The sequence below is a fragment of the Haliotis rufescens genome, unplaced genomic scaffold (assembly GCF_023055435.1).
Source record: "Haliotis rufescens isolate VD_foot unplaced genomic scaffold, xgHalRufe1.0.p SCAF_3, whole genome shotgun sequence".
Taxonomy (NCBI): domain Eukaryota; kingdom Metazoa; phylum Mollusca; class Gastropoda; order Lepetellida; family Haliotidae; genus Haliotis; species Haliotis rufescens.
In genome coordinates this window covers 5,145,451-5,164,717 of record NW_025964001.1, presented here as the reverse complement: position 1 = coordinate 5,164,717, position 19,267 = coordinate 5,145,451, and the positions used below count along the sequence as shown (strand labels likewise).

The window sequence follows — 19,267 nt, the reverse complement described above, 5'->3', positions numbered from 1 at the left end:
GATTTGATATGGCACTCATGTCTGTACCGTCCAGCAGTACAGAACCATCACCTAAATCAACACTGACATTGAGATTATGCCCCACATCCTTGGCTCGTTTAAGAAAACTGTGGAATGCCTTGTTTTGATCGTGAGTCTTGACATGCTTCACAAGAGGATAATCAGATACATAAATGTGTGCAAAAGTGCACAATACAATTCTATCATGAAGAGCCTCAACGTTAATCAAACCACGCCCTCACATCATAATTGGTATATATAAGCGATTGATTGAAGAGCGAGGTTGATTCTTCGTGTGAGGGTGTCAATACCCTGAATTTCTTCTTTCGTCCAATCAACAACAGAAGAATACGAAAGAACGGGAACCCCTTGACTATTTTTGGCTTTGGCTTTATTGCGAGCGTTCACTTCTAAACTTAAGATTTTCTTTAGTCTACATTTGCAATCTGTCCGAAGTTTGTCTTTGATATGGGCATTCTGGAGTTTGTCTCTAACCTGCATCGCTAATCTAAAAGGATTTAGTGACAGAAACAGAAAAGCAAAGGACTAAAAGAATCCGCCTGAAATATTCCTCTACTTATAGAAATTGGTTCCGAAGTCACCGCCTGCCCCTGCCAATACATCTCAAGTTGAGCAATTCGTTAAGGAGGAAAACAAGGAGTCGGTCGGGGAGGTCAATGCATTCCAGTGACTTCAGAATCCATTCGTGAGGTACAGAATCATAAGCTTCTCTGTAGTCTATCCAACACATTGAGAGGGTGCGGTGGTAAGTTTTAACCTCTTCAAGGATTATTTTGTTAACCAACAGTTGATCCTTGCAACCGTTGTTGGTCTAGTCCTATGTATGTATCATCCTATTCCTTATCACTTATATGACGATTCCTATATTGAAATATAGGGGGAATGTATATGACAAGTTTATCATAACTCATCTGACATATGCAGGCTTTCGGGATTTAGTACCGGGTTTGACATTTAAAAACTACTGGCACAGATGTTGACAAATGTTGCTGAACCAGCTAATACGTGTAGGTTCTCACATAAAGTGATATATCGTTATATGTGGTTGGACTATTCCAGACATTTCCACTCACTCTAAAACATATTGTGGCGTCTGCTACCAATGACAAAGTCGCCCGAACCATGTTGCACATATTATCTAAAAAATAACCTCCACGAGATATACTGCTTCATGCGATGTCAAGAACGAAACACCTGACAATTATCTCCATGAACCTACATTTGTGTCTGAACGCGTCCCCTCATTTATCATCTCACCTCTGACGTCAATACACCCGACACCGCATTGAAAACATTAAATAATTATCAAACTCCTAGATTCTGCTTTGTCTCGCGAAAGGTTAGGTAGACTGGCTGATTCTCTGGCGTTTCAAATGACAATTACATTGAATTTTTGCTTTCTTCCTTGTCACAGAGTCGGCATAAAACCATTCTGTGGAATCAGCAGAAGTATGGCCATGCCACCTGAACATCGTTTCGAACATTTATTTGTCTCTGTGCTCTTCTAAGAACACAATTAAAACATCCAATGAGAGCACAGCTGTTGTTTTATGATTTCAATATAACTTTCCCCCATTATTTTGTTCTGCGTTCTGCTTTTTTTTATTCATAACAAAGGAAAACCAGTTTGAATTTGATCCCGTTTGAGTTCCCAAAGGAGGCTGATATTTGATGATTGGTTTTCATAATTCCATTGCAAATCACATTTTTGTAAAAGAATTCCTGTAAATATTACGTGTTAATGTGGCCCAGATGACCAGATTCGAGTCAACAATATCAAGATGAATACACATCTTTGCTAAATAAGTATGATGTTTCAAAGGTCAAGACATTGTTATTTCGTCAGTTTAAGTACTGCCAGTGAGTACGTGAAGAAATGATTTGCCTTTGCATGTGTTTGTGACGGGTGCCAACGGTGGGACAGGATACGCTCACCTTTTCGCGAACACTTGGTACCATCACTATTTCATAGTGATTCGTAAACACATGCTCATGATATAGTCGGATTAGTGCAATCGACACTGCTTTAGGCAGAGCTTTCTTATGAATATGGAAAAGATTTTTGTCGCTTTTATGTTGGTAACATTCCTCTCTTATGAGCAGTACAAATAGAACATGCAGTGAATCGAACTCAGAACGTCGGTGAGACGAGCGAACGCGAACAACTGGGCCCATCAAACAGATGTACAGATACAGTTAAAGCATCCCCGATTAATCTCCTATATATTATCATATAAATTTACGTACATAACGAACTCTCTACAGCGAACTGACAATTGTTAACCTATTTAAACTTGAATTATGTTAATCTTAATTCTGATCAAATAATAATTTCAGATGCAATTTTGTCCGACCATTGCATTAAAATGTTGGTACTTTTTTAACTGAATCACTGTTCATGCGGGAGGAAACGTGTATAAACGTGATGTGTATTGTATTTTGTTTTAGCCAAGATGGCGGACGTTTCCGAGCGAAAACGTGTATAACGAACAACGGATATAACGAACTGATTTCTCCGGTCCCTTGCAGTTCGTTATATCCATGTTCTACTGCACAAATATAAAACGTCAACAGTGGAAAATATTTATCTCGATTATCTGGCGAAACAGATTCCACTTGCGTGAAAGGCAAAATAGTGGTGAAAATTATATTATTGGATCACTGAAATTCAGCAATGGCACCAGGTGTTCGCTAAAAGGGTAAGAATGTCGAGTTCTAGCACCCGCCACTCAAACAATTGCATAAAAAAGTGCACGCAATGATTAATCTAAGCGAAACGGCAGATAGAAGGTGTCCGACGTCAGATCATTAAAGAGAGGTTAGCATCTATTGTTACACAGACATGGTCCTCATCAGAAACTAACTTCGAGACTAAAACAATATATATACTACTCCACTTTTTTATCGTTCTATGAAATACAAAACTGGCAAGAAATATGGCAAGGGTATAATTCATATGGAATGACATATCTGATTTTCCCTATCAAAACTAGAGTTGTGATATATAGGTAATGTACGGTTATTTGTCAACGATCACAATGTATACCAATGCTTCTGGTAAGAATTTCAACGCTAAATAATTTGTTTTCATGTTCTTTGTGCTCTATATGTTTAAAGTATGGAAGGGGATATTGACTGGGGTGTTCTATTTCTGTGGCTCAAAATGCAGAAATAGTCTCAGGAGGGCTTTGGTTCAAAGCGTACCAAGAAGAACTTTGTTCACCTACCGGACACACAAGCAGTGGTACATGTATGGTTGAACAAGAGACACAACAGTCGTATTGCCAGAAACACTGAATACGCGTATCCCAAGGACCAGATTTAATAAGAACATTTTCGGACTCATATTAAAGCGCCAGTTTTAATGTTAAAAACATATTTATGAATGAAATCGGAAGTGATACAACGACGAACTACTAGCAATGGTAGATTTAGGACTTTGGCAGATCCGCAGAAATTCTAAACACGGACAGGTCTATGACCTAAGGTGATCTTTCATCACGTATTGACACTCCCTCTGACTACAGAGAAGGGGGGGGGGGGGGGGGAGTTCTGGAGTCAAGGATTGTTGACAGTAAGTCACTCCTGTTTGCCCGAGAAACGCAGCCTTAGCAACGGCCTTTTCAATATAACGTCATCTCGCGCGTTCAGACTTGTCAACTAAAATCTTTCCCCGTGTTAAAAATGGTTACATTTAAATAAATCGATTTGTAAAAAAAGCCATTTGAGTTTTGAACATAATGACAACAGAATATTTTATCAATGGTTATCATTCAATTGTATAACGCAGGTCGTTCCGGGCAGTAACGCTAACACAAAAGAACGCACTGAAATCATTGCCGAGTCAACAGTGACAATAGCTTTTTCGAATTCTGAAAACACAAACTGCGTCACGGTACATCATGATAGCAGGGTGGCAATCAGGTTAGCTATGACACACGAGGTCCGCAACATTGGGATCATTGGCAACATATGGTACAAAACATAATACCAATAATGTAATCACAAACAACTCACCAACTCATCATTTAAACATGTAATAGACGTTCAACGTATACAATTTAACGCTTGACGTCATTCCTCTACGTTAAGGAAGAGACGAGTTGTTGGTGTTTTGTGTGAATACTGTTGTTACATTGCTTGTGACATTGTTACATTTGTCCTTATTAATGAATTTCAAAATAACTCGAGTCGTATATGTATGAGCATCATTGGTATGACCATTGTTATTTACCCATGAAGAGCGCAATGGCCTCTATTTAAGCCCAGCGGACGCCGGTTCTCGGGGGGAGGGGTGCGATAAACACAGAGCGCGCTCCCCCTGAAATCGCCAGCAGTTCGTACTTTTCAAGTTGTTTGTGTCTTGGTTTGAGAGACGATTGATCTAAATACCGTCATTGTTGTCTCATCTTCGACAATCAATATCAGCATATGATGAATGACTTTGTTTAATTATCGCCATTACATGACTTATTTAATTTTAATGTAGCCATTTGTATGCGTCACTGAAAGTCATACTTAGTGTACATATGAACGGGTTTTTTTACAACTTTGTAATCATTAACTTTATTTAAATCGACATATGCAATAACATGAGACTGCATAGAAACATAATATCTTTTAGAGATGTTAAGTGGATAACAGAAAACAACAATACATCAGTTGCACATATGTGACACATGTTGTAAATATTTTTCTACTTATGCTTAAATTACATGATCGAATGAGAAGGTTTGTATGTCACTGTGGGCATCAAAGACTATCATTTTTCATGATGCTTGTGAGCAAATAAACACTATTTTTTTTACAGAGAAAACTTTCCAGATACATTGTTTATTTGTTTTTACTAAACGCCGCACTCGGCAATATTACAGCAATATGACGGGGGTCTGTAAATGATCGAGTCTGGACCAGACAATCCAGTGATTGACATCATTAGAACTGATCCACGCAATTGGGATACGATGTCATGCATCAACAAAGTCAGCGAGACTGACCACCCGATCCCGTTAGTCGCCTCTTACGACAAGCATAGTCGCCTCTTACGACAAACTTGTCGCCTTCTACGGCAAGCATGGTTTGTTATGTCCTCTTTAGTCTGTATGCAATAACATACAGCACAGTGATTGTTGACTGGTAACTATTTTTTCCACCGCTGTTACATTCAATTTAAATAGATCCCAATTCTATTCCGATTTAAGCAAAATAACAAAAAGTTAATTTAGGGTTTAAAATTAAAATTTTACACATCGGTTAAATTTTCACAGCACTTCTAAACAATATCGGCAATTCCTTTGAAATCAATTTGTATGTTCGTCGATTGTCGTGTTGTTCAAACATAATTCTTATACTGTCTTTAAAGCTTTTAAACGATTAAACAACTCATATTCACACACTACCCTAAATACGACAGCGGTTCTGCCTGTTGTGTTATTAGGCTGTGTAGAACACTGATGAAAGATAGCTCAGGTGCTTTTCCCTTGTCACTCGTCTTTCCGACATTACCGTCGCCTGTGTGCTTCGATGACATTATGCCCCTTAATAATGATCGACTGCCTTTGATGGCTAGCAGTGCCGTGTTCGCTGGCAAATCCATGATGGCGGAAAATACCTGATCGAAGGTCCGATGACCATACAGGTACGCTGTCCACCAGGTCATAGCTACCTGACAAATCTGTAATAAAACTCATCAAATCTTGTGACAACTGTTAAACTCCGGAATAAAAACCTTATTAAACACACACAAACACCGACAGTGCCTAGCTGACAAGACAGCCATACATGTGTTACTATGGAGAGGTGTATGTATGTGTGTGTTGGTACTTACGTTGGCCATTGGATCGACGGATGATGTTTTCAAGAAAGGTGTTCTGGGGGGCAACAAGCCCACGTCTCGCCCCGGGCATGTTGGTTGAAGTGACACCTTAGTCCTCGGGTAGATACACGACCAGGTATGTCAGCGATGCGTTGCCACACCTGGCGAGGTGACAGGACAGGTATCCATGCTTGAAGTCAGTTCTGTAAACACATAGGCTCTCTTGGCTTGTATTTCCTTAGGTCTTCTCAACTGTCAGTTCTTCTAACTCCAACCACGTATATCAGGCAGGTATTCTCTTTAAGCCAATCTATCATTAATAAGGCAGGGCTCAAGTGCGCATGTCAAGGCACTTATTATGCAAATGATGTAAATTATATCATGTTACCGATTCCCTCTGAAGCTGACTGGCATGCTGTTTCTGTCGCCATGGTGACAAGGTGATGGTAAGGGTAGTGTCACAATATCAAGCGACAGACCTACGTCCGCACACCCGGGCTACAACAGGCGTTCACGGGACCAAATATTCCCTCTCACCTGTTCGAGAGAAAACAGGAGAAAGTTTGGCACAGGTCAAATATCGTGTCTCCCAGTCGGGCATTCAATGATGGGACAGGTGGACTAATTAGCACCTGAGCGGGTATAGACGCTGAGAGGTGTTACTGGTTCCCTCACACCTGAGCGTTCGATACAAATCAATGGACAGTAAAGCCAGGCGGAGACACTGAAAGTGGCAGCTACTAGTACCACTTTAGTGTTGACGAACACAGGTTCCAACTAATCGATAGCTTCATGCCATATAAGGCAGGCAGCACACGCCTAGCTCCAAGTAAAACAAAGCATCGGTCGCACGACCTACTCGTCACGGGCAGAAGCTGGTATTCAAACTAGATAATACCAAAATAATGTCTACAGGATATGACGCTGATAGGTACCTTCAGTTCGTCAATTATTCATTCATAAATCATACAATTGGGTGCTTATATTGGTTAGAACGACATTCCATAACACGGCGACATAGCAAAACCTGCATACAGGATATAACGAGGGAAGGATGTGCGACCACACCACCTGTGTGTGTCATTCTGTGGACAATGACCACAGCAGTCATCCGTGAAACTATCGTTCCAAATGAAGACACAATTGTATTGCTCGTAAACTTGAATACCAAACAACAATGTAGCAACAGATTGGTATTTGGAATTGTCCACATACATAAACCTTATCAGTGTCGCGAGCAGTTAGTTGTGTCTGAGTACATAATATAAGCAATATAGAAGAGTATGTTACTTAGTTTTTTTAGTTTTTTTTGTTGGTGGGTGGGGTTGGAGGTTGGGGGTTGGGGTTGGGGTGGGGGTAGGGGTGGGGGTGAAGTCGATATTGGCTGAAAAAAAGATCCAGGATTATGTTGTTACGTAGAGGATTGGGAGTATATGTGAATGTGGTCTTTTTGTATGATAGTTGTACTGGCGTTGATGGATAGTATACGTAAGTTTTGTTGGGGATATGGGTATATACAGTATAGAAGGGATATATACGGTATGGAAGGTGAGGTGAGCAATAGAAGGGGTATATACGGTATTGAAGGGGTAGATATGGTATGGAAGGGGCATGCACGGTATTGGAAAAGGTATATGCGGTATGAGCAGAGTTATATACGGTATGCAATTAGTATATGAGGTATTGGAGAGGTAGATACGGTATGAAAGGGGTATTTACGGTATGGAAGAGGTATATACGGTATGGAAGGGGTTTTTACGGTATGGAAGGGGTATATACTGTATGGAAGGGGTATTTACGGTATGGAAGGGGTATATATGGTATGGAAGGGGTATATACGGTATGGAAGGGGTATTTACGATATGGAAGGGGTATATACGGTATGGAATGGGTATTTACGGTATGGAAGGGGTATTTACGATATGGAAGGGGTATATACGGTATCGAAGGGGTATATACGGTATCGAAGGGGTATATGCGGTATTGAAGGGGTATATACGGTATCGAAGGGGTATATGCGGTGTGGAAGGGGTATATACGGTATGGAAGGGGTATATGCGGTATGGAAGGGGTATATACGGTATGGAAGGGGTGTATACGGTATGGAAGGGGTATATACGTTATGGAAGGGGTATATACGGTATGGAAGGAGTATGTACGGTATCGAAGGGGTATATACGGTATGGAAGGGGTATATACGGTATGGAAGGGGTATTTACGATATGGAAGGGGTATATACGGTATGGAAGGGGTATATACGGTATGGAAGGGGTATTTACGATATGGAAGGGGTATATACGGTATGGAAGGGGTATATACGGTATGGAAGGGGTATATACGTTATGGAAGGGGTATATGCGGTATTGAAGGGGTATATACGGTATCGAAGGGGTATATGCGGTATGGAAGGGGTATATACGGTATGGAAGGGGTATATACGGTATGGAAGGGGTATATACGGTATGGAAGGGGTATATGCGGTATGGAAGGGGTATATACGTTATGGAAGGGGTATATGCGGTATGGAAGGGGTATATACGGTATCGAAGGGGTATATGCGGTATGGATGGGGTATATACGGTATGGAAGGGGTATATATGGTATGGAAGGGGTATATGCGGTATGGAAGGGGTATATACGGTATGGAAGGGGTATATACGGTATGGAAGGGGTATATACGGTATGGAAGGGGTATATGCGGTATGGAGGGGTATATACGTTATGGAAGGGGTATATGCGGTATGGAAGGGGTATATACGGTATCGAAGGGGTATATGCGGTATGGAAGGGGTATATACGTTATGGAAGGGGTATATACGGTATGGAAGGGGTATGTACGGTATCGAAGGGGTATATACGGTATGGAAGGGGTCTATACGGTATGGAAGGGGTATATACGGTATCGAAGGGGTATATGCGGTATGGAAGGGGTATATACGGTATGGAAGGGGTATATATTGTATGGAAGGGGTATATACGGTATGGAAGGGGTATATGCGGTATGGAAGGGGTATATACGTTATGGAAGGGGTATATGCGATATGGAAGGGGTATATACGGTATGGAAGGGGTATATGCGGTATGGAAGGGGTATATACGGTATGGAAGGGGTATATACGGTATGGAAGGGGTATATGCGGTATGGAAGGGGTATATACGGTATGGAAGGGGTATATACGGTATGGAAGGGGTATATACGGTATGGAAGGGGTATATGCGGTATGGAAGGGGTATATACGTTATGGAAGGGGTATATGCGGTATGGAAGGGGTATATACGGTATCGAAGGGGTATATGCGGTATGGAAGGGGTATATACGTTATGGAAGGGGTATATACGGTATGGAAGGGGTATGTACGGTATCGAAGGGGTATATACGGTATGGAAGGGGTCTATACGGTATGGAAGGGGTATATACGGTATGGAAGGGGTATACACGGTATGGAAGGGGTATATACGTTATGGAAGGGGTATATACGGTATGGAAGGGGTATTTACGGTATGGAATGGGTATCTACGGTATGGAAGGGCTATATACGGTATGGAAGGGGTATATATACGGTATGGAAGGGGTATATACGGTATGGAAGGGGTATTTACGGTATGGAAGGGGTATATACGGTATGGAAGGAGTATATGCAGTATGGAAGGGCTATATAAGGTATGGATGGGTATATACGGTATGGTAGGGGTATTTACGGTATGGAAGGGGTATATACGGTATGGAAGGGGTATATACGGTATGGAAGGGGTACATACGGTATGGAAGGGGTATATACGGTATGGAAGGGGTATATACGGTATGGAAGGGGTATTTACGGTATGGAAGGGGTATATACGATATGGAAGGGGTATTTACGGTATGGAAGAGGTATATACGATATGGAAGGGGTATTTACGGTATGGAAGGGGTATATACGGTATGGAAGGGGTATATACGGTAAGGAAGGGGTATTTACGGTATGGAAGGAGTATTTACGGTATGGAAGGGGTATATACGGTATTGAACGGGTATATACGGTATGAAAGGGGTATATACGTTATTGAACGGGTACATACGGTATGGAAGGGGTATTTACGATATGAGAGCGGAATATGCGGTATGCGAAGTGGTATTTGCGCTGTGGAAGGAATATATGCGGTATGGGAAGCGGTATATCGGTATTTAAAATGTTTATGCTGAATGGGAAGCGGTATATGCGGAAAGGAATATCGGAAAAGTTTAATGAGTTATGAAGAAGTATAGCTGTTTTGGAAGCGGTATATGCAGTGCGGTATATGCAATATGGGAAGAGGTATATACGGTAGGGGAAGACGAATATACGATATTGGAAATTTAGATGTGATAGGTTAAAAAGTATATGCGACATGGGAAGATGTATATATGGTATGAAATAGGTCTATACGGTATGGATGTTGTATATGAGGTATATGCAAATACAGGAAATGTATACAGTAAACTACGTTTAAAACGAACACGCTTATAACGAACTGACGGATATAACGAACATATTCTTTTGTCCCGGCCATTTGCTGTGTATATGCTTATAACGAACTACGGTTATATCGAACTAATACCCTTTGAGTTCGCTATAACCGTAGTTTACTGTATATGGTACGGGAACAGGTATATGCTGTATGGGAAGGGGAATATACGGAACGGGAAGCGGATTATACAGTCTTGAAATGAAAAGTATAAAGAAGTATACGCTGATTGCTGATGTATATTGAACTATCTGAATGCTATAATATTTGAAGGATGACTTTTGTTTCCCAATCATGTGACCGATGTGTTCAATAACAAGGTCTATATTTACTGTCAAGGTACATAACACATCCTGACAGTAACAGGCTTATTAAGAATTTCGAAAACCACAACAACTTCGACCCCATTCTTCTGTTACCGTGTAGTCGGAGGTGAGGACGATGACAACGACGTATTGTGGCATGCTTGGTAGACTAGCAACAATTGACAGAAAACGGTACACAAGTTTATCAATTATTTCTCATTGTTCAAGTGGATGTATCGATCTATGTCAGGAAAGACGTTGATCACAATGGTGCTGAGTATTCCCACGACATACACGGACTTCGAGAACGGCTAGGGCGGAACGACTTATAATATAGGAGAATCATCGCGGCGCCTCGGATCAGTGGGTATTCACATACATGTTGCTGCAACGTTTAGCCTTGAAAACAATGGAACCGGATCTAAAACAATACAGCCGTCAAGAATTATTGAATAAAAGCCGTCTCACTTGACTGTCATATAGAACCCTCACAGACTCTGACATCACGGCTCCTTCGGGCTATCCGGGTCAGAATTAGTCTTCAGCAACCTAAATCGTAAGAGGCGACTAAGGGGATCCGGTGGTCAGGCTCGCTGACTTGGTTGATGAATGGCATCGTATCCCAATGCTTGATGCTCATGATGTCAATCACTAGCTTGTGTTATCCAAACCCGATTATTTACCGAATAGTCCTTGGTTCCGCGTTAAACAACAAACTAACTCCAAACATCCACGGTCTGCCTTACTGTCGTAAGTCTATGATAATAATGAGTTTAAAACGGACCCATCTAAAGGTTTATACTGCCGAAGTCCATTTTGTGTTTGTCTGCCCGTTTTACGCATCATTAAGACAGAAGTATATTCCTGTAAGATTCTATAACAATCCATGTATTAATACTTTTAGCAATCTCTTAAATAGCCAACATGACTGTATACTCAGAAATGTAGCTAAGTATGTGAAGGAAGCTCTATTATTACGTACAAAGACCTAATATTGTACCCTTAGTATTGTTTTCAATGTAAATTGCCTCAATTGTGTGTTACTATATATAACTGAAATGTACATGGGCCTATGGCCTCCCATACATGAAAAAACATAAATATAATACTGCCAACAACGAAGATAACACTGTCGTAATTGGCGATAACATCGGGAAACGGACCTATCTAAAGGTTTATACTGCCAACAACGAAGATAACACTGTCGTAATTGGCGATAACATTGGGAAACGGACCTATCTAAAGGTTTATACTGCCAACAACGAAGATAACACTGTCGACATAGGCGATAACATCGGGAAACGGACCTATCTAAAGGTTTATACTGCCAACAACGAAGATAACACTGTCGTAATTGGCGATAACATTGGGAAACGGACCTATCTAAAGGTTTATACTGCCAACAACGAAGATAACACTGTCGTAATAGGCGATAACATCGGGAAACGGACCTATCTAAAGGTTTATACTGCCAACAACGAAGATAACACTGTTGTAATAGGCGATAACATTGGGAAACGGACCTATCTAAAGGTTTATACTGCCAACAACGAAGATAACACTGTCGACATAGGCGATAACATCGGGAAACGAACTCATCTAAAGGTTTATACTGCCAACAACGAAGATAACACTGTCGACATAGGCGATAACATCGGGAAACGGACCTATCTAAAGGTTTATACTGCCAACAACGAAGATAACACTGTCGTAATAGGCGATAACATCGGGAAACGAACTCATCTAAAGGTTTATACTGCCAACAACGAAGATAACACTGTCGACATAGGCGATAACATCGGGAAACGGACCTATCTAAAGGTTTATACTGCCAACAACGAAGATAACACTGTCGTAATAGGCGATAACATCGGGAAACGAACTCATCTAAAGGTTTATACTGCCAACAACGAAGATAACACTGTCGACATAGGCGATAACATCGGGAAACGGACCTATCTAAAGGTTTATACTGCCAACAACGAAGATAACACTGTTGTAATAGGCGATAACATCGGGAAACGGACCTATCTAAAGGTTTATACTGCCAACAACGAAGATAACACTGTTGTAATAGGCGATAACATCGGGAAACGGACCTATCTAAAGGTTTATACTGCCAACAACGAAGATAACACTGTCGTAATAGGCGATAACATCGGGAAACGGACCTATCTAAAGGTTTATACTGCCAACAACGAAGATAACACTGTCGTAATAGGCGATAACATCGGGAAACGGACCTATCTAAAGGTTTATACTGCCAACAACGAAGATAACACTGTCGTAATAGGCGATAACATCGGGAAACGAACTCATCTAAAGGATTAAACACTCAACAACGAAGATAACAACACTGTCGTAAGGTTGTTTAAGATATGAATTACGACCGCTTCGATCGAATATAGAGTCCGTGACGAATGTGTTTTCAGTGGCAGTTACGACGGGCAAACAACGGCCCGACCTTGTGAAATGTTCCCAATATACACTTCCCATCTTGAATTATAATCCTAGCAGCCAGCCAGTCTATTCGTTGAAGGAAGTAGACGGCAATCGTGACTGAGAAAACGAGAGAATACCGTATAAAACCTAATATAGTTAACAACTGCATCATCTAAATAAACACAAGGATAAAACAACAGTTGAACCTATCATTTGACTTTATTATATCAGTCTAAACTGATACTGATACAGTGTGTTCTGTAACAGTTCGTAATTCGATACAGTTTGTTCTGTGCCAGTACATGCAAGTGCCATAGCATACGTTCATGTCTCAGAACTAATTAGGTATTTTGCCATGTAGACGCGAGCCATTAGCATCGGGAGGACTCCGCACGCCTGCCAGCGCACACGCTGATAACACATCCCGGTGTCCCTGCCCTTCCGGTAGCAGCAGCGGTAAAACACATCTCATCAACAGATCTATTGATTCTCCGTTGTATAATGTTGTATTTACGTCGTCTCTTTAGACATTGAGTTCAGTGTAGACCAACGAAGTTGTGAGCAATTAAGACCGTGAGTTATGTATGTGTGACATAAAGTGTGTGTGTGTGTGTGTGTGTGACTTGTGACTTCAGTATGTGTGACAGAAAGTGTGTGTGTGTGTGTGTGTGTGTGTGTGTGTGTGTGTGTGTGTGTGTGTGTGTGTGTGTGTGTGTGTGTGTGTGTGTGTGTGTGTGTGTGTGTGTGTGTGTGTGTGTGTGTGTGTGTGTGTGTGTGTCTGTGTGTGTGTGTGACTTCTGACTTAAGTATGTGTGACAGAAAGTGACTTGTGTGTGTGTGACTTCTGACTTAAGTGTGTGTGACTGAAAGTGTGTGTGTGGGGGGGGGGGGTGGGGGGGTGGGGGTGACTCCCAGTGATGGTGGACAGTGACTTGTTTCTGCTGGAGGAGTGAGTATGAGTGATTGTAGACAGTGACTTGTGTGTTGGAGGAGTGAGTCTAAGTGATGGTAGGCAGTGACTTGAGTGCCAGAGGGATGTACGTAAGTGATGGTAGACAGTGACTTGTGTGTTGGAGGAGTGAGTCTAAGTGATGGTAGTCAATGGCTTGTGTGTTTTGGGGAAGTGAGTCTAAATAATGGTAGACAGTGACTTGTGTGTTGAGGAGTGAGTCTAAGTGATGGTAGACAGTGACTTGTCTGTTTGAGGAGTGAGTGTAAGTGATGGTAGACAGTGACTTGTGTGTTGGAGGAATGAGCCAAAGTGATGGTAGACAGTGACTTGTGTGTGTTGGGGGAGTGAGTCTAAGTGATGGTAGACAGTGACTTGTGTGTTGAGGAGTGAGTCTAAGTGATGGTACACAGTGACTTGTGTGTTGGAGGAGTGAGTGTAAGTGATGGTAGACAGTGACTTGTGTGTTGGAGGAATTAGCCAAAGTGATGGTAGACAGTGACTTGTGTGTGTTGGGGGAGTGAGTCTAAGTGATGGTAGACAGTGACTTGTGTGTTGAGGAGTGAGTCTAAGTGATGGTAGACAGTGACTTGTGTGTCGGAGGAGTGAGTCTAAGTGATGGTAGACAGTGACTTGTGTGTTGGAGGAGTGAGTCTAAGTGATGGTAGACAGTGACTTGCGTATTGGAGGAGTGAGTCTAAGTGATGGTAGACAGTGACTTGTGTGTGTTTGGGAAGCGAGTCCATGTGATGGTAGGCAGTGACTTGAGTGCCAGAGGGATGTACGTAAGTGATGGTAGACAGTGACTTGTGTGTTGGAGGAGTGAGTCTAAGTGATGGTAGACAGTGACTTGTGTGTTGAGGAGTGAGTCTAAGTGATGGTAGACAGTGACTTGTGTGTTGGAGGAATGAGCCAAAGTGATGGTAGGCAGTGACTTGAGTGCCAGAGGGATGTACGTAAGTGATGGTAGACAGTGACTTGTGTGTTGGAGGAGTGAGTCTAAGTGATGGTAGTCAATGGCTTGTGTGTTGGAGGAGTAAGTCTAAGTGAAGGTAGACAGTGACTTGTATTTTATTGAGGGGAGAGTCTAAATGATGGTAGACAGTGACTTGTGTGTTGGAGGAGCGAGTCTAAGTGATGGTAGACAGTGACTTGTGTGTGTTGGAGTAGTGAGTCTAAGTGATGGTAGACAGTGACTTGTGTGTTGGGGGAGTGAGTCTAAGTGATGGTAGACAATGGCTTGTGTGTGTGTGGGAGGGGTGAATCTAAGTGATGGTAGACAATGGCTTGTGTGTGTGGGAGGAGTGAATCTAAATGATGGTAGACAGTGACTTGTGTGTGGGAGGAGTGAGTCTAAGTGATGGTAGACAGTGACTTGAGTGCCAGAGGGATGTACGTAACTGATGGTAGACAGTGACTTGTGTGTGTTGGAGGAGTGAGTCTAAGTGATGGTAGACAGTGACTTGAGTGCCAGAGGGATGTACGTAACTGATGGTAGACAGTGACTTGTGTGTGTTGGAGGAGTGAGTCTAAGTGATGGTAGGCATTGACTTGTGTGTGTTGGAGGAGTGAGTCTAAGTGATGGTAGACAGTGACTTGTGTGTGTTGGGGAAGTGAGTCTAAGTGATGGTAGACAGTGACTTGTGTGTGTTGGAGGAGTGAGCCTAAGTGATGGTAGACAGTGACTTGTGTGTGTTGGGGAAGTGAGTCTAAGTGATGGTAGACAGTGACTTGTGTGTTGGAGGAGTGAGTCTTAGTGATGGTAGACAGTGGTTTGTGTGTGTTGGGGAAGTGAGTCTAAGTGATGGTAGTCATTGACTTGTGTGTGTTGGGTGAGTGAGTGTAAGTGATGGTAGATAGTGACTTGTGTGTATGGGAGGAGTGAGTCTTAGTGATGGTAGACAGTGACTAGTGTGTTGGAGGAGCGAGTCTAAGTGATGGTAGACAATGACCTGTTTGTTGGGGAAGTGAGTCTAAATGATGGTAGACAGTGACTTGTGTGTGTTGGAGGAGTGAGTCTAAGTGATGGTAGTCAATGGCGTGTGTGTTTAAGGAGTGAGTCTAAGTGATGGTAGACAGTGACTTGTGTGTTGGAGGAGCGAGCCTAAGTGATGGTAGACAGTGACTTGTTTGTGTGGGAGGAGTGAGTCTAAGTGATGGTAGTCAATGGCTTGTGTGTGTTTGAGGAGTGAGTCTAAGTGATGGTAGACAGTGACTTGTGTGTTGGAGGAGCGAGTCTAAGTGATGGTAGACAGTGACTTGTGTGTGTTGGGGGAGTGAGTCTAAGTGATGGTAGACAGTGGCTTGTGTGTTGAGGAGTGAGTCTAAGTGATGGTAGACAGTGACTTGTGTGTGTTGGGGGAGTGAGTCTAAGTGATGGTAGGCAGTGACTTGAGTGCCAGAGGGATGTACGTAAGTGATGGTAGACAGTGACTTGTGTGTTGGAGGAGTGAGTCTAAGTGATGGTAGACAGTGACTTGTGTGTGTTGGGGGAGTGAGTTTAAGTGATGGTAGGCAGTGACTTGAGTGCCAGAGGGATGTACGTAAGTGATGGTAGACAGTGACTTGTGTGTTTGAGGAGTGAGTCTAAGTGATGGTAGACAGTGACTTGTGTGTTGGAGGAGTGAGTCTAAGTGATGGTAGTCAATGGCTTGTGTGTGTTGTGGAAGTGAGTCTAAATAATGGTAGACAGTGACTTGTGTGTGTTGGAGTAGTGAGTCTAAATAATGGTAGACAGTGACTTGTGTGTGTTGGAGTAGTGAGTCTAAGTGATGGTAGACAGTGACTTGTGTGTTGGAGGAGTGAGTCTAAGTGATGGCAGACAGTGACGTGTGTGTTGGAGGAGTGAGCCTAAGTGATGGTAGACAGTGACTTGTGTGTGTTGGGGAAGTGAGTCTAAGTGATGGTAGACAGTGACTCTTGTGTTGGAGGAGTGAGTCTTAGTGATGGTAGACAGTGATTTGTGTGTGTTGGGGAAGTGAGTCTAAGTGATGGTAGTCATTGACTTGTGTGTGTTGGGTGAGTGAGTGTAAGTGATGGTAGACAGTGACCTGTGTGTTGGGGAAGTGAGTCTAAATGATGGTAGACAGTGACTTGTGTGTGTGGGAGGAGTGAGTCTAAGTGATGGTAGACAGTGATTTGTGTGTGTTGGGGAAGTGAGTCTAAGTGATGGTAGTCATTGACTTGTGTGTGTTGGGTGAGTGAGTGTAAGTGATGGTAGACAGTGACTTGTGTGTTGGAGGAGCGAGTCTAAGTGATGGTAGACAGTGACCTGTGTGTTGGGGAAGTGAGTCTAAGTGATGGTAGTCAATGGCTTGTGTGTGTTTGAGGAGTGAGTCTAAGTGATGGTAGACAGTGACTTGTGTGTTGGAGGAGTGAGTCTAAGTGATGGTAGACAGTGACTTGTGTGTTGGAGGAGTGAGTCTAAGTGATGGTAGGCAGTGATTTGAGTGCCAGAGGGATGTGCGTAAGTGATGGTAGACAGTGACTTGTGTGTCGGAGGAGTGAGTCTAAGTGATGGTAGACAGTGACTTGTGTGTTGGAGAAGTGAGTCTAAGTGATGGTAGTCAATGGCTTGTGTGTGTTGGGGAAGTGAGTCAAAATAATGGTAGACAGTGACTTGTGTGTTGGAGGAGTGAGTCTAAGTGATGGTAGACAGTGACTTGTGTGTGTTGGAGTAGTGAGTCTAAATAATGGTAGACAGTGACTTGTGTGTTGGAGGAGTGAGTCTAAGTGATGGTAGACAGTGACTTGTGTGTGTTGGAGGACTGAGTCTAAGTGATGGTAGACAGTGACTTGTGTGTGTTGGGGGAGTGAGTCTAAGTGATGGTAGGCAGTGACTTGAGTGCCAGAGGGATGAACGTAAGTGATGGTAGACAGTGACTCTAAGATATTGTAGCCAGTGACGTGTAGTGACAGGGAAGATTGATTCTAAAGGTCAGTTGGACGAAACACGTGTGTGGGGGTGGTGGGAGGGTGATTTAGGGTGGGGGTTGTTTAGGGGATGAGGTTGTGGGGAGAGCTAGACTACACAGAGACCATATGGAGTGAATACTGTTTCGGCAGACTGAAGACACACGCCAACCATTATTCATATGTAATGCTATGTTCCCTCGTGTAAGTAAAGCTGACGTTGAATACATGACACCAAGTAAGTTGAAATATGAATCATTCGTAACCAAGATTAAAACTTGAAGCTGGGGCAGGTGTCCAAATGCTATATCACGTGTACAAAGCAATGGGCGTCAGACATCATTCTCCATCACTAACCGTATAGATCCGTGGCCCATGTTGACCACTGTCTGGAAGATGACACAAAATATCACATCGATTATCTATTACTGTAACGTCATCCGTTTTCCATGAGACAACGTTCACCAAAAGTAGTTGAAATATCAACTATACATGGTGCTCACGACATACTACCACGTTTCAAAATGATACCCAAGCGATCTTAATAAAAATGTCTCTTACAAATAAATAGAAAAAGAATATGAAAAGATGGACACGTGCCGATGGTGAACACAGACAAAACGTGGTTGGTCATGTGCCATGGACGATGGTATACGTTTACGCCTACGTTAACTACAAGGCGAAAGAGGAGGGCATAGTTAGCATATACCTTATAGAGAACCACCATGGATGCGAGGGAAATAACACAAGAGTGATGCATGAGGATGTGCCGGAGACGTAGGTGTCAGGTTTCTTGGAAACACCACACGTGTCAGGCCATGCCTGTATGGACCAAGGATGGGGATTTCGGATGGGGGAAGACCGATGAACATGTTCAATAAAAGCTCGAGCGATGAGTTGATGTGTACAAGCTTGCTCGACTTTAGTATACAAATAAAGTAACGTGAAACTTCAAACGTGAAATACATGCGTGTTGTAGTTTCCATTAATCCATTAAATTCAATGAATAGAAGTGTGAAATGCTTATTCATGTTTTGAACATTGCCTTTACTGCTGGATACTGAACTAGTCCATACTAGTTAATCAACCAACCAACCAACCAAACAATTAATCAATCAATCATTCAATCAACCGATCTTTATAGTACATACTAGTATATACATAGTAGTTCCAGGGTACATTTATACAATAGTATATACATCAATAACCATGTAGCTGTTAAATGAAACCGTTGAGTACGTACATGCTTTCTAAGATTCATAGTCGTGAAAATTAACATTGACAAATGTGTAATTGTGACCGTAGTTTTAGTTTGGTGTATAACAAAAGTATAGGAAT

At 42.2% G+C, this 19,267-nt stretch overlaps 1 protein-coding gene across 2 annotated transcripts in view; it reads right to left on the bottom strand.

The window, feature by feature from the left end:
• Positions 1–6,606, bottom strand: part of LOC124131830 (potassium voltage-gated channel subfamily H member 1-like) — a 60,254-nt gene extending 53,648 nt beyond the window's left edge. The window contains exon 1 of one of the 2 annotated variants that reach the window (XM_046495318.2): positions 5,849–6,606. In XM_046495318.2, coding sequence (XP_046351274.2) covers positions 5,849–5,927 — 79 coding nt within the window. In that variant the 5' untranslated portion in view covers positions 5,928–6,606. The remainder of the gene's footprint in view (positions 1–5,848) is intronic. The other variant, XM_046495319.2, reaches the window with a different exon arrangement.
• Positions 6,607–19,267: the final 12,661 nt, after the last annotated feature.